The following is a 14205-nucleotide window of genomic DNA, read 5'->3' on the forward strand; positions in this document are numbered from 1 at the left end:
TTCTAAATCATCAATCCCATCACATTTACACTCAGGTTGAAAAAGAAAAAACAAAAAAAAAAGGGAACCAGTAGAATGTAGGAAAAATGTTGAGGTTGTTTTCTAAGCTTGACACAAAGAGCAGAGAGGAAAAAAGGATGACCTCTGTTTGAAAGGATTGTGATTCAAGTGGAATTATCAGAAGAAAGCAAAATTTCAGTCAGTTGTATGTTTAGTTTTTCAATACAGATTTAATTAGAAAATATGATAAGTCAAATATTGCTCTATATAGCTGTGAAATGGCTGGGCATTGGAGATGATGTATGTTAGTACAAAAGGGCAGACCCTTTTTCATAAATGAGGCACAAATTTCTGTAAAGCTTAAATTAATTTCCATATAAAAATTCCACAAAAATTTTCAGGTCTTTTGTTTCATGATAGTGAGATAACACTTACGATGGTTACTGAAAAAAAATCCTTTGGAAATTGGTTGAAACTCAGCAATGACTCCAAGTGAGATCACCGGATAATATGTACAATTGATGTTCTCACATTTCCTGACTCGACAGGTGACTCAGCCTTTGTTCAGCAGGGCCATAGGGACAAGCTATTGCCTGTGGCCTCAAGATCACATTACACAAATTAGGTGTTCATAGTACTCTTTTCTAGTGGGCTGGGGGGTGGGGCACAAAAACCCACATCTCAAACAGCTTGTTGGTTTAGCAAAGAGCCTTTTTTCCAAGGATCATGGGAAGGGAGCCTTTTTCAACCTCTTTATGTAAATACCAAAGCCCTTTTCAAAATGTTATGAGAGCATCCACTTGAAGTGCTTTATTTGACAAGTGAACAATGGTTTTCAACCAGCTCCTCAAATTATAGCCCCAACCTGGTAAACAAAGACATCCAGGAATTGTCTAGAGCCTCAAGCTTTACATGTCATTTGTCTACATAGATGATTGATAACCCCACCCAAGCCTAAACTGGATTCAGACATTCTGGAGGTGTACAAAGTGATATCCTGAAGCATCTTTTGAAGAACTCAATAATCTTGATCAAGAGACACCCGATCAGCAATCAGCAGTTAGAAGATAGAAATAATTCTGAGTGCAGTTTGGTAGCTGTCTTCTACTCAGCCTTACAAATAATAACTGGATGAGAGAGAGAGAGAGAGAGAGAGAGAGAGAGAGAGAGAGAGAGAGAGAGAGAGAGAGATTGAAAGAGAGAAAGTGAGTTGGGGCTTGTTTTGGCTCCTAAGATAGCATGACCCAGAAGGTTCATGTCTCACCTCATTCCAGACCTCCATTCAGCATGCTACAAGAAAACTTTAATGGCATCAACCAATGTGGAATCAAGAGTCAGGAACCACACTTGGCAGGAGGGGATTTGTCAAGACCTTTGCTGCAGACTGGGAGCAATACTTGTTGTGGAGAGTCATTTTCCAGGGAGAGTAAAGTCTAAGATCATTTACAAATTCCAGGCGTGGCCAACTGATCATGGTGATGGCATTTCCTGAACTAGAGAATAGAAGAGAAACAGGTGATGAGCAGGTCAGTTTTAGACATGTCGAGTTTGAGATGCTTATGAAACTTCACAGAGAAGGTGTCAATAAGGCAGTCAAGAGCTTTAGAGAGTGTCTGGGGTAGAGCTATAAATTTAGTGTCAGAAGTTTAGAGATGTCAGTTGAAGTAATGACAGGTGGTCCAGAAAAAGTATGTGAAGAAAGCAAAAAAGACAGTAAAACCCTAAGATTATCTACATTAAAAAGAGTATCAAAAAGTGGCCTTCATGGGAAACATTTGAATAATAAGGTAAATTTAGGGGATGCAAGAAGGAGATCTGGAGGAATTTGCTACCCAAAGAAATCACACTCAGAACTTAATCTGCAGAGTTGTTTTTGGAAAATTATATTACTTCTTTGTTTCCAGATCTTCCCTTTCAGAGGAACTAACTGCAGAATATTACATCTGAAACTGAACTTCCAAATAAAGGAAATATTTGTAAGGATTTTGTTTCAAGGATATTAATCAGCAAGTAGTTAAGCCAGGGAATAATAAACAGTCATTAGCTGAAACATAGCAATGTAAATCCTAGAAACTTTTATGTCTTTTTAAAAATTGATTGTCCAGTAAGACACTAATAGCATAAAGAGTCACATTAATTGGTGCTTATAAAGTGATTAATCTCCTTATTTCCCCTCCAGTCATTTGAAACATTCTATAAGATGTCCTTGTAGAAAAAAAAAAAAAAGTATTTTAAAAGGAACTTTACAAGAGCTTTAATTTTGCAAGGTTTTAGAGTGTGGTGGCATGGTTCTTGGTATCATAATTCAACAACAGTCTACTTTAGATCAGATGTTTTTATTTAGGTACAGAAGATATGCAGGACCATGAACTCTAACACTGAAATTTCAGAAAGCAATTCTTCCATTTTAACTGGAAAATAAATAGTCTGCTATCTTCCTTGTAAAGGAGGCCCTACACGATTTAAAAAAAAAGAAAAAGAGGATGACAGCTTTGCCAAATCCCTCCATTTCCTCCTTCTTTAGGAATAAACTAACTACTTAACATCAGATGACATGGAGCTCTGTGCCCAAGTCCCACATTCTCCATGTCCTGTCTCCTGAAGAATCCCACCCATAGCAAGTATTCTTTCTTCAGAAGACATAAAGAGGATGAAGATGCATGCAAACACAGTATTTATAGGTCTTCCCTATACATTCCTCACAATACTGAGTAGGTTAGGAGACTCGGTTGGTTCACAGTTGGTTTCTACTTATCAATTCCCAGAATTTCTAAGCCCTCAGGAACTGAATGAGCAGTTGCTGCAATCAGCAATTAGTAGGCCCCATTTCCTCTTTCTGTATCTTCTCCTGGTTAGTTCTGACGATCTTCCATCTATGTGTTCAGTCTTGCCCTTCTTGGACAGGAAATATTTACAAGCCTGGGGCCCTTGATCTCTTCACAGTCAGGAAGAGTTTAATATGAAATGTCCTAGAGGGAGTCCATTGGCTTGTGCTATGCTACTAAACACCTTGCTGCCTGCATACATTAGGGTGTGAGCCCCTTTGTACTGGTCTACATATTGCCTCTCACTCCTCTGTAATGTCCCCATGGGCCTCCTGCACTTGCCTTGCCTTTGAGAACTGTCTCTCCTTTGTTCTTGCTGGTTCTACCACTTGAAGCTTTGCCTTGATTCTAATTCAGAGGCCATGTGCCTGCTATTTTTATACAGGCCAACTAGATGCAGCCTGTCAATCTCTATGAACTCCCATCATGGACTTTCATGGCTTACCACTTACTGGAGGCTGCTACAACCCTAAAACTTGGTGCTTTCCACCTCCTGGGTGGGTCTGTCCTGTCAGCCCTGGAATTGGCACAAGGTCTTCTTGGGCAAAGCCTACATTACTAAGGGGGCCAATATCAGATTAATTACACTGATCTGCTCTGATTTGCTAAGAATAAAAAAATTGATGTATCCCTGACAGATCCCAAATTATACCATTAACATCTAATATACAAGAATGCTTCACTGTGTATCAAAACAATATCATTAATTATGTGTGTAATAAACTGTCTTGATAAAGTGAATACATTTTAAAAATGTTTTTGGATCACATGGATGTGGGGCCTGAATATTAGTAACAACCTTTGCAAATAATCATTTTTAGTAAATGTAGGGTGGTCAACTTTAGACTTGAAAGTCCTACAAACCAAGATGTTTATTCACCCTAGGAAAATGAGTCAGTCTATCTAACTGCCCTTGATCTGTAGAATGAGAAAGGACCCAACAATAACTATACATAAAATTATAATGTAATAAATCTCTTTTTAATTGCAGCCTCTTCCTGCCCATTCAGCACACTGTAAGTAGATAGTGCTTTCAGCTAAATGGGGGCCTTTCTACTTAGAACACTCTTTCTTTTGAATGACCTTTTCTATTCCCTACATGACACGTTCTGTTCCAAAGACCATCATTAACTCTGTCTTCTGGATTTCAGCAGACCATCTTGATTCAGACAGTGACCCTGGCTCTATGGGGAAATTCTTTATCCAAGTCTAGCAGTTGTCCCTGTTTTCTCACTGTTTGGACTGATGCATTGCAAAGCCCCATTTTCTCTATCCTACAGCAAATGTTGTTAAGTGTTTAAATCAGTAAGGAAGTAGAAACTCAAATGCTAGTGTAAGCCAAATAAACAGTTTTTTTTTTTTGTACTCAACAGGATGTCTGAAAGTCTTAATTTGCTACATAGTATACACTGCCAATTTCCAAAGGAATCAAGGGTGTTCACTCTTTCCCAAACATACTTGATAATGGATGTCTTCCTAGGAATAGCATTATTAATACCTTGTGGAAATCATGTCTGGCTGTATACAGTTTGGGAAGTGCTAGTATAAAAGGAAAAACACAGATTTGGTGCCAGAGAGCTCTGGGTTCAAATCTTAGCTTCAAACCTTTTTAGTTGGGTGACTTATTTACTTAACTTATCTGTAAATCTTTTATTTAATTACATTTCCATATCGTTATTTTAAAAAATTCATGTAAGGAGGGAGGTAGATTTAAAAGCAATTTTTGTTTCTCTTTTGTACTCCAGGTATCTACCTGGTGGGACTGTTGTAAGGATTTATAAGCTTACATATGAAACGCACCTACCATAGTACTTCAAAAGCTTGTGGTGTGGATGTAACATGAATATCTCACTCCAAAGACTATAGCTTCATGAGAGATTAATGGATCAAAACTAAAAAAACTAAGAGCGGAAAGCCAACATGCTATGATTTAAGCAGAGAGTGCATGTACAACACCATTGAGTATCATTCAGAATGTCTTTCCTTTGAGACTTAAGATTTTTATCATCTTAAATCATTATCAAATGACCCCTTAGCAGGCATTGTTCAAAAGATAATGGCATTTAAAAAATAAATGGGTAGAAAGAGAAGAGAACCAATGTATGCATTGCACTCCTTCTTGCAGATCCACAAGGCATATTACCATAGTCAAGTCTCCTTTTGGGGGACATTGGAGCAAAAGGTCATAAAGAAGGGGGAAAGAAGAGGCCAGAGACATTAAAGATACACTTCAGACCCTTCATACTCAACAAATAAGAGGTGAAAGGGTTAGAGACTCAATTGTTAAATTCTCTAGCTAACTGTTCTTTTGGGGGAAAAACTCAATTCTATACTCAGTCTTATTTCACAGACTAGATGTGTTCCAGAAAAGCTGACCTTTACACAAGTTTATTAAGCACATATTCCCACAGGATCCCATTATGAGAACAGAGATACATTGCCTGGCAGAAGGAATAGGCCTACACATAGTCTATCATTATGTTGTAGTGAAAAGAACCACAAATTTTGTCTGCTGTACAACACAAGGAATGGGATCTCTCCCCCTTCTGAGGCTTCAGTTTATTATTGAAAATAGGGATGATGATAGTGATGATGATGATGATGATGATGATGATGATAACAACAATATCCTTCTCCAGGATTATTATCAGGAACAAATTAAACAAGTTACATGAAAAGGTCTACTAAACTGCCACCACTCTGAGGATAGGAACTATGTCTATCTTGCTCATCATGGCATTTCTAGGATGGTCCCAGGGTCTGGCCTATGGGTGGCAGCAAGTACGTCCATGTTAAAAGGGTAAATTCATACTTTATAAACTCAAAATCCCTGCACAAATTCTTGTTTGATTTTTGTTCCTTTCTTTATATATCTTATGAGTGTTTTATAACAGTGTTCTAGGACTTTTAGATTTCACCATATCGATTGTTAACTCCATTTAATGTAAGAAGGAACATTTTCAAATTAAAAAAAAAGTAGTAATAATGTTATCTCTTTTTATAAGGCAGTTATTCCCCCCAAAAATAACCATTAGTATAGTTAAACTATCTAAAAATAATATTACTTGCATTTATCGAGTGCTGTTTTATGTGCTTATATGTAATAACTAATGGAATCCTCATAATACCCCATAGGACAGATATTTTTATTACAACCACTATACAGATGAAAAAACTAAGGTACAGTAGGGCTAAGTAACTTCTCAAAGATTACAGAACCAGAATGCAAACCAGGTCAAGTGGCTCCACAGCCCTCACTTTTAACCATCATGCCTTGTTGCCTCTCTTAGTTCTTGATATTGTCTTTATTTTTCACTAGGGAAAACTTCATCATAAATTAACACTGGTCTGATGTGTAGAGAACCAATGATTTATTTTACTTGAGGATTCTTTTTGTTCTAAGTATCCTTTCCTCTGAAACCCCAGATCCCAGGAATTTCATCTACAATTTGGGGAAAAAGTGATAACCAGTTCTGATCAGAAGATAATAATGTAGAAAAAGAAAATATAAACAGATGAAGGCTTCCATTGGTAAAAAGAAGACAATCAGAAAGGCATATTAAGTGGGAGTAAAATCTGTACTGTTAGAGGGGGCAAGGTATCAGGAGCAATGAGTAGAATTAAAAGGACATAAATCAGTAGACTCATGTACTAGTCATTAAATTGGTGGTGGAAAACCAGTAAATGTCTACCTGCTAGGTGGACAACCTGGCAAATGTTACTTTATTTAACCCAAAAGAATGAAAAGAGCCAAGAGCATGAGTGGAGTTGCACCAAATGGAGCAGAGGGGATAAATGAAACTGAATTCTGCATACATGAGGCCTCTCCTCAAGTTCATGAACTAGTCAGTGCAGAGGTGGGCCATCATGTGGTCTATGCCCCACTTGGGTGAACTTAGAAGCAATGAGGATTTCAGGAACAGACATTTTTCCTTTGTTGGCTGGGTCCATGCTAGGCCCTGGGAATGGCAGTGTAAGAGGCTGACTGAGAGGCTGAAGGAAGAGAAGGTACTTTCTTTCTTCCAGATATCCTGGTTGCTTCCCATATCTTTGGGCATCTCAGCAGCAATGTTTTTTTGTTTTGTTTTGTTTTGCTTTGCTTTGTTTTGTTTTAATTAACTACTTTATTTATTTTTCATCTGCAGCAGTTACTCCAGTATTAATTGGTTGTAGTTTTCAGATTTGTTCCCCACCACCTTCCCAGGATCAGCTTTAACAACCCCTCTCAGAATTACCAGCCAGTTAGTGACCCCTCCTCAGAGGTCTGGTTCAACTGGGCAGGACCCCTCCTTAGAGCTTTTAAGTTCTGATACTTCCAACCTCTTGGTTTTGTTTCCACAGTGTAGGAGCGGGAGCTGCTTCCTGCAGTTACCTCTGGGTTCCCTTTTTCCTTTTCAGTTCTCTAATACTCATTTGGTCAATCTCTTTTGAAAAATACTTGATGTTGTGGAGGGTGCCTGGGTGACTGAGTCAGTTGGACATCTGACTCTTGATTTTGGCTCAGATCATGATCTCAGGGTCATGGGAAGGAACCCCTTGTCAGGCTCTGTGCTGAGCGTGGAGCCTGCTTCAGATTCTCTCTCTCTCCCTCTGCTCCTGCTCTCTGTCTCAAAAAAATGACAAACAAAAACCCAAACCTGGTGTGGTTTCTGATTTACCAGCAGGGCCTCGGTAGAACAGTATCCATCGCCATCTGTTTTTTGACACTTGCTCTTTATATCCTTCACCTGTCACTTTGTATTTGCAGATTTGCATTGTTGTAGAGGTTGGTTGTGTTTGTTTGTCTCTGCTTACTTATTTATTTATTTGTTTGTTTATTTTTTAATGTATGTGTTCTGACTTACCATTTAGATAAAAACTTCTGGAAGCACACACACACACAAATTTACAATGTTCAGATTCAGAAAGATAAGGATTTAAGATCAGGTTCTTCCATTTCACAAAAATAAGTGATTCTGAGCAAATTTTTTAACAACTCTATGTCACTGTCTCATCTATAAAATGGTGACAATAATGCCTGCTTCATATCGATGTTGAAAGGATCTAAAGAGGAAAAAATAAATATAAATGCCTTAATAAAGATGCTTAATACATAAAGGCACTCATCAAATGGCTTTTGAGTTTATAGCTATGCATGATTGCCTAGGACACTGGCTTGTACACAGTAGGTACTTAATACATACTTGGGGTTAATGATTATGATTTAGCATTTTTGTGTTTGTGTCTGTGTACCATGCCATTGGATACTGGCTTGTACATAGTAGCTCTCAAGGAATATTTGTGGATGATGACAAATGTAAGCTTGGATTGTTTGATTAATAACCCACAACATATTATAATCCATTTGTTGTGTATATGCACTAAATAACTGACTGCTGATCTGCCTACAAAGAATTCCAGAACATGCCATTTGGCTGAAGGTCTGTTTTACTGCTGTGGAACACCACTCATGGATCACGTGCTGGTACAATGTGTTTGACACAAAAGGTCTATTACCTGTTCAAGTGTCCTTTCTGTTAGGAAAGAAATGAAACTCTTTCCAGATAATCTTCCTTGAGGAAAAAATAAAAAAAGTCTGTGACCTTCATTACTGACGGACTCCTACTATGCAAACGGCAAACATGCAGCACCAATAGTTCACAAAAACCCAGAACAGCCATGAGGACAGTGTAAGTGTTTTGGTAACGGAACAGCAGAATGTGAATTCCTGTAGCTCCTCTGATTGCCCTTGAAGAGTCTGAAATCAGAGCTGCATGTTTAATCACGGGGAAGGAATAATGAAGATCACGATGCCTGGGGAGGGAGCACTGTGTAACTCCAGCAGGCTCTGCTGAGCACTCTAAGAGTAAAAATGCTTTGTTGTCTCTGTAGCTTGCTTGCTTTAGATAAGGTCCATCCCACACTAAAGGTAAAAACAATTAGAATCCTTTGAGGGTTTGAGGGGAGATTTTTTTACCTGTTTTACTTAGTCTTTAGAATGTATTTATATGGAACAACACCAACAACAGATATTCAGAATGTTCACATTTATATTTATATGCACTAAGCTCATTAAGAAATTGGACAACCAGGGTCTCCTGGTTGTTACTGAAGGGAAGGTATTCTGTCAAAATGGGCTAGTTCAGGGAGATGACATTCATTTGTGAGATCTAAAAATAAATCATGACTCAGGAGTTTAACTGTGCTGGTATTAAAATGCTGCCCTCCTCATTGTTCTGGGCAATCAAGGATGTGTGTCTTAAATACAGGAGTTCTCCTTTTTTTTTTTTTTTAATGTTTATCTATTTTGAGAGAGAGAGAGACAGAGCACAAGTGCAGGAGGGTAGAAAGAGAAGGAGACACAGAATCTGAAGCAGGGTCCAGGCTCTGTGAAGTGTCTGCACAGAGCCTGACATGGTGTTTAAACTCATGAACCTTAAGATCGTGACATGAGCTGAAGTTGGATGCTTAACCGACTGAGCCACCAGGAGCCCTTTAAATACAGCAGTTCTTAAGTGTCAGTGCATGTAATAATTACCTTGGGGGGGGGGTTGGTAAAATACAAATTGATGGGCTCAATCTCAGGGTAGACCCTGAATGGAATTCCCAAGTGTATTAGCATTCTCCTGAGAAACAGAACCATTAGGACTGACTGACTGATAAGAAATTGGCTCAGGTAGTTGGAGGGGCTGAGAAGTCCCAAGAGCTGCAGTCAGCAAGCCGGAAACCCAAGAGAGCTAATAGTGTAAATTTCAGTCTGAATCTGAAGTCCTGAGAACTAGGAGAGCTTATGGTCTAAGTTCTAGTCCAAAGGCCAGCAGGACTGAGACCCAAAAACAACCAATTTTTTAATTCAAGTCCAAAGGCAAGAAAAGAGGTATATCCCAGCTCATGCAGACAGGCTGAAATTCCCTCCTACTATTGGAAGAATAAATATTGTTAAACTGTCAATACTACCCAAAGCAATCTACACATTCAATGTAATCCCAATCAAAACTGCACGAGCATTCTTCTTGAAGCTAGAACAAGCAATCCTAAAATTTGTATGGAGCGACAGAAGACCCTGAATAGCCAAAGTAATATTGAAGAAGAAGACCAAAGCAGGAGGCATCACAATCCCAGACTTTAGCCTCTACTACAAAGCTGTAATCATCAAGACAGCATGGTATTGGCACAAAAACAGACACATAGACCAATGGAATAGAATAGAGACTCCAGAATTGGACCCACAAAAGTATGGCCAACCAATCTTTGACAAAGCAGGAATGAATATCCGATGGAAAAAAGACAGTCTCTTTAACAAATGGTGCTGGGAGAACTGGACAGCAACATGAAGAAGAATGAAACTAGACCACTTTCTTACACCATGCACGAAAATAAACTCAAAATGGATGATGGACCTGAATATGAGACAGGAAACCATCAAAACCCTAGAGGAGAAAGCAGGCAACAACCTCTCTGACCTCAGCTGCAGCAATTTCTTACTTGACACATCTCCAAAGGGAAGGGAATTAAAAGCAAAAATGAACTATTGGGACCTCATGAAGATGACATTCCCTCTTACTCAGCCTTTATGTTCTATTCAGGTCTTTGATTAGATGAGGCCCAACCACATCAGGGAGGTCTATCTGCTTTACTCAACCTACCAATTCAAATGTTAGTCTCATCCAGAAACATACTCACAGACCTATCCAGAATAATGTTTGACAAAAGGTCTAGGTACCCCATGGCTCAGCAAAGTTAACCATCACACCAAGCGATGCAATTGTTGCTGGTCCAGGATTCACACTCTGAGCCACTGGTAGAGAAGAAATTGGGTCAGGAGTGGAAACTCACTACTTGATTTATCCTTATTACAGAGCCTGGTACCTAGGTAGGTACTTAATAAAAAATATATTGAGTGAGTAAATAAAGTAATAGAAGAAGGGAAGGGATGAAGGGAGGGAGAAAAGATCTCTATATAAAGAGACCTGAGTGAACATTAAACTATCAGGGTTCTAGTCTAACTAGACCTCATTTTCCTCAGCTCTAGAATTTGGTCTATATTCTCTCAGGTCTTTTATGGCTCCATATTTCTAAGTTCATCTCTAGTTTAAAGATAAAATAATGGTTAACAATTTTTAAAACAAGTAATTTATTTAACTAATAACAGTGAGCTTTCATTGCAAGCCTGTCATGTGCCAAATACTGTGCTAAAAATTTTATATCTCATTTGATCCTCACAATAACTCCATTCTTTCCATTTTACAGATGAAGAAACTAAGTTCATACATTGAGTAAGTAGTTGAGCTGGGATTCTATCCAGGTTCTATCCAGCTCCAAAACCTTTCTTCTTACTGTACACTGACTGTACCACAAACATTTACAGAAGACCAGATATGGGCAAACCATCACACTAGGGGAAAATCTCAAGGCATTTATCATCTAGTGAGAGTCAACATTTTATTTTTTAAAAAGCCAAATACCTAAAGAAATTTGGAATAGAAGAATGGTCAAAATGTTACTGGAATGTAACATTAAGGATTAAAGCACTATGTATAGGGGTTTTTTAAGAGTGTAAATTTTAAGATAAGACTATATGGGTTTTAATCCCATTTTCATTAATTATAAGCTGTATTAATTTGGCCAAATTACATAATCTCTTGCCTCAACTTCCCTGTCCATAAATAGTTACCTCATAAGGGTGCTTACACCTACAGGTTGGATTACGTCCTCACCGGATTAAATGAATTAACGTATGTAAAGCACTTATATAGTGCTACTCACAGGGCAATCAGTATATGAGAGCCTGATTATGATTATAATTATGATTACGATTATTATTATTACATCCCCAGCACCTAGCCCAACGCCCAACATATGAATGATAATCTGCATATAACTGTTGACTGGATACCAAGAACCCGTACTCTCTAGAGATTATAGCAGTTACCCATCTAGCAACTATATTTCCCTATATAATTGACCTTCCTGAAGCTCACTCTAAGCCTTGGGATAGCTTCTTCCTTTTCTCAAGGTACCAAATTCAATAACATGTTATTACTACCTCTCAAAGTGTCTGCTTGTTGCTGGCTCAGTGATATATTAATATAGTTCTGATGTGCTACAGTATTAAATTCAGAGTAATAAAATGAGAAGAAAATCTAAAATTTGCTTGAAATTTCTGTTTTCAGTTCTCATAGTTGAAGATGATTGAAACTTTAAGAGATAAAACAAAACCTTTTAACCAGGAAGAAATTTTGAATACCCTATGTATAAATTGTAGGTAATGACCGCTTGTTTTGCTTCTCAGATCAACTTAATAAAAATCACTTGAAAACTCAAAACTGCACTCATACTTTCTTTAAAAAGTGGCACATTGCCAAAGAATTCATAGCAGAGCATAGTGAAAGCTGTGGTGTGTTCTCTGACATTTAAAAGTATACCTGAGCTCTTTAGCACACGGATGCTAAATATTCAACAACGGTCTGAAATTTCCAGTGCTGTTGCCTGCTTCAGCACTTTAATTCCTAGGATATGCCAGGGTTGCACATTAGCATTTAAATGGACAGCCAAGTTCTGCAGAAACCTAAGATATATGTCACACTGTAACTGGCTTCAACTCCTTCAGGGGCTGTGGAGTTTCTTTGCCTCTTCTGATGTTCCAACTTCTCTTTCAACTTCTGCCTTTGTGGATTTGGGATGATCAGTTATCTGCAAGATTTATAACCAACAGCTTTGATGTCAGACAGATGTATGGTGTCAACATTCTGCAATTCAAGAAAACTCTCTTTCCCCTTTAGGATGTAATGTTGTGTTTTTCTGTCTGCTGACTGCTCACTTTAATATAATAAAGCAAACTTCAGTTCTCTGGGTTTCTCTTAGGAAAATTTTAAATCAGTCCTCATTCCAAATTGGAACTTAATTCGGTATAATGTCCCTAAGCTTCACTAAACCACTAGGCTAGATCAGAAAGGGCTCAGTCTCCATATACCTAAAATCCACAGCTGTTTATGTCTTAACAGCAGAACCACAAAGTACTAATTACTAGAGTGCTTTTATTTGGATGTGCTTACTCATCTATTGAAACTCAGACTAAATACACAACTTAAATCACATGTTTCTCAAAAAGCCATCATGGAATCTATCCTTTGACCTCGAGAGTGATAAAGGTACATCTTATCAATATTCCTGGATAAACTTACACTGCCTTGTAGGTATAACAATGGATATAGGAAATAAAGCTGGTGGGTTGAGTGTTAGACAAGTGTTCATTCAGACTGCTTTCCAGGGTGCTTCCCTTAGGGCTGTTGCATGAAGCAGCTCACTAATGATCATGTTCATGGCATCACCTATAGCTGTGCTATCCCATATAGTAGCCACTTGTTACACTTTAATTAAATTAAAAATTCAGTTCCTCAATTGTGCTGTTCATGTTTCTGGTACTCAATAGCCACACGAGTCTACTGAATTGAATAGTTTAGGTATAGAATATTTCCATCATTGCAGAAAATTCTTCTGGACAGCACGAATCTAAAGTCAGGATTTAAGGGACCTTAGAAAGGGCAACTAACCATCCCAGGACTGAGGGATTCCTGGGATCTGGGACCTTCACTGTTAAAATGATGACATTCCCCAGAAAACCCTAACAGGTCATCTGGTCCAACCATACACCTAATGTGGATATTCCTTCCATGAAATTCTTGACTTTGGACATTTCTGAGTCTGCTAGCCAAATGATGTTACATATTAATGTATGTGGCTGAAGCAGGCAGTATTTGGAGAACTAAATTAAAGAAGATTAAACTAAAACAATAAATGGGTGGTCAGTTTCTGATTTTTACCAAGAGGTAGGAAGTTCACAGGAGCAAGTAGACTATTCAAGCAAACATACATTATGAAATGGCCCCACCCACTGAAAGGGAACACATTTCATAAGCAGCCTACAAGATAAGTAATGAGTCCAGCATCAAAGGCACATGGCTCTTAGACATGTCTGGTAAATCAGGGTCCTGTGTCATATTAACAGGCAGGGTTCTGTTGAATTATTCTTCCCAAAAGAAATAAATATATGTATTGTAGTCATTGAATTCAAGAATTCAAAGAAGCCTTGGGGAGTTTTCAGCCCAACTGTAATTTCGCAGAAGAGGGACCTGAAGCCCAAAGCGCCCAAATGCCTTTTAAGATTCCACAGTAACGGGGAAGGTCCATATTGCTTTTCTAAGAAGCAAGGGCAAAAGCACAGACTACTCTAAATTCCTGTAAAGAAAATTAATGGCATTTTAACTGAATATTACATTTTTATTACTTCTCCATGATTTTTGTTTAGTGTTATTAAAACTATTTTACTTTATATTAACTTATATTTGAAGTAGCTTCCTATTGAGAAAATTATTAACAAACAGTGGATAGGAAAATGCTT

The 14205-nt window shown here is 38.1% G+C and overlaps 1 protein-coding gene across 22 annotated transcripts in view; it reads right to left on the bottom strand.

The window, feature by feature from the left end:
• Positions 1-14205, bottom strand: part of LMNTD1 (lamin tail domain containing 1) — a 533991-nt gene that overhangs the window by 249647 nt on the left and 270139 nt on the right. For 2 of the 22 annotated variants that reach the window (XM_045061566.1, XM_045061563.1), the window contains exon 5: positions 1265-1493. The exons of the other annotated variants lie outside the window; for them this stretch is intronic. In XM_045061566.1, coding sequence (XP_044917501.1) covers positions 1265-1282 — 18 coding nt within the window. In that variant the 5' untranslated portion in view covers positions 1283-1493. The remainder of the gene's footprint in view (positions 1-1264; positions 1494-14205) is intronic. 22 annotated transcript variants of the gene reach the window in all.

Source organism: Felis catus, chromosome B4 (genome assembly GCF_018350175.1).
Source record: "Felis catus isolate Fca126 chromosome B4, F.catus_Fca126_mat1.0, whole genome shotgun sequence".
Taxonomy (NCBI): Eukaryota; Metazoa; Chordata; class Mammalia; order Carnivora; family Felidae; genus Felis; species Felis catus.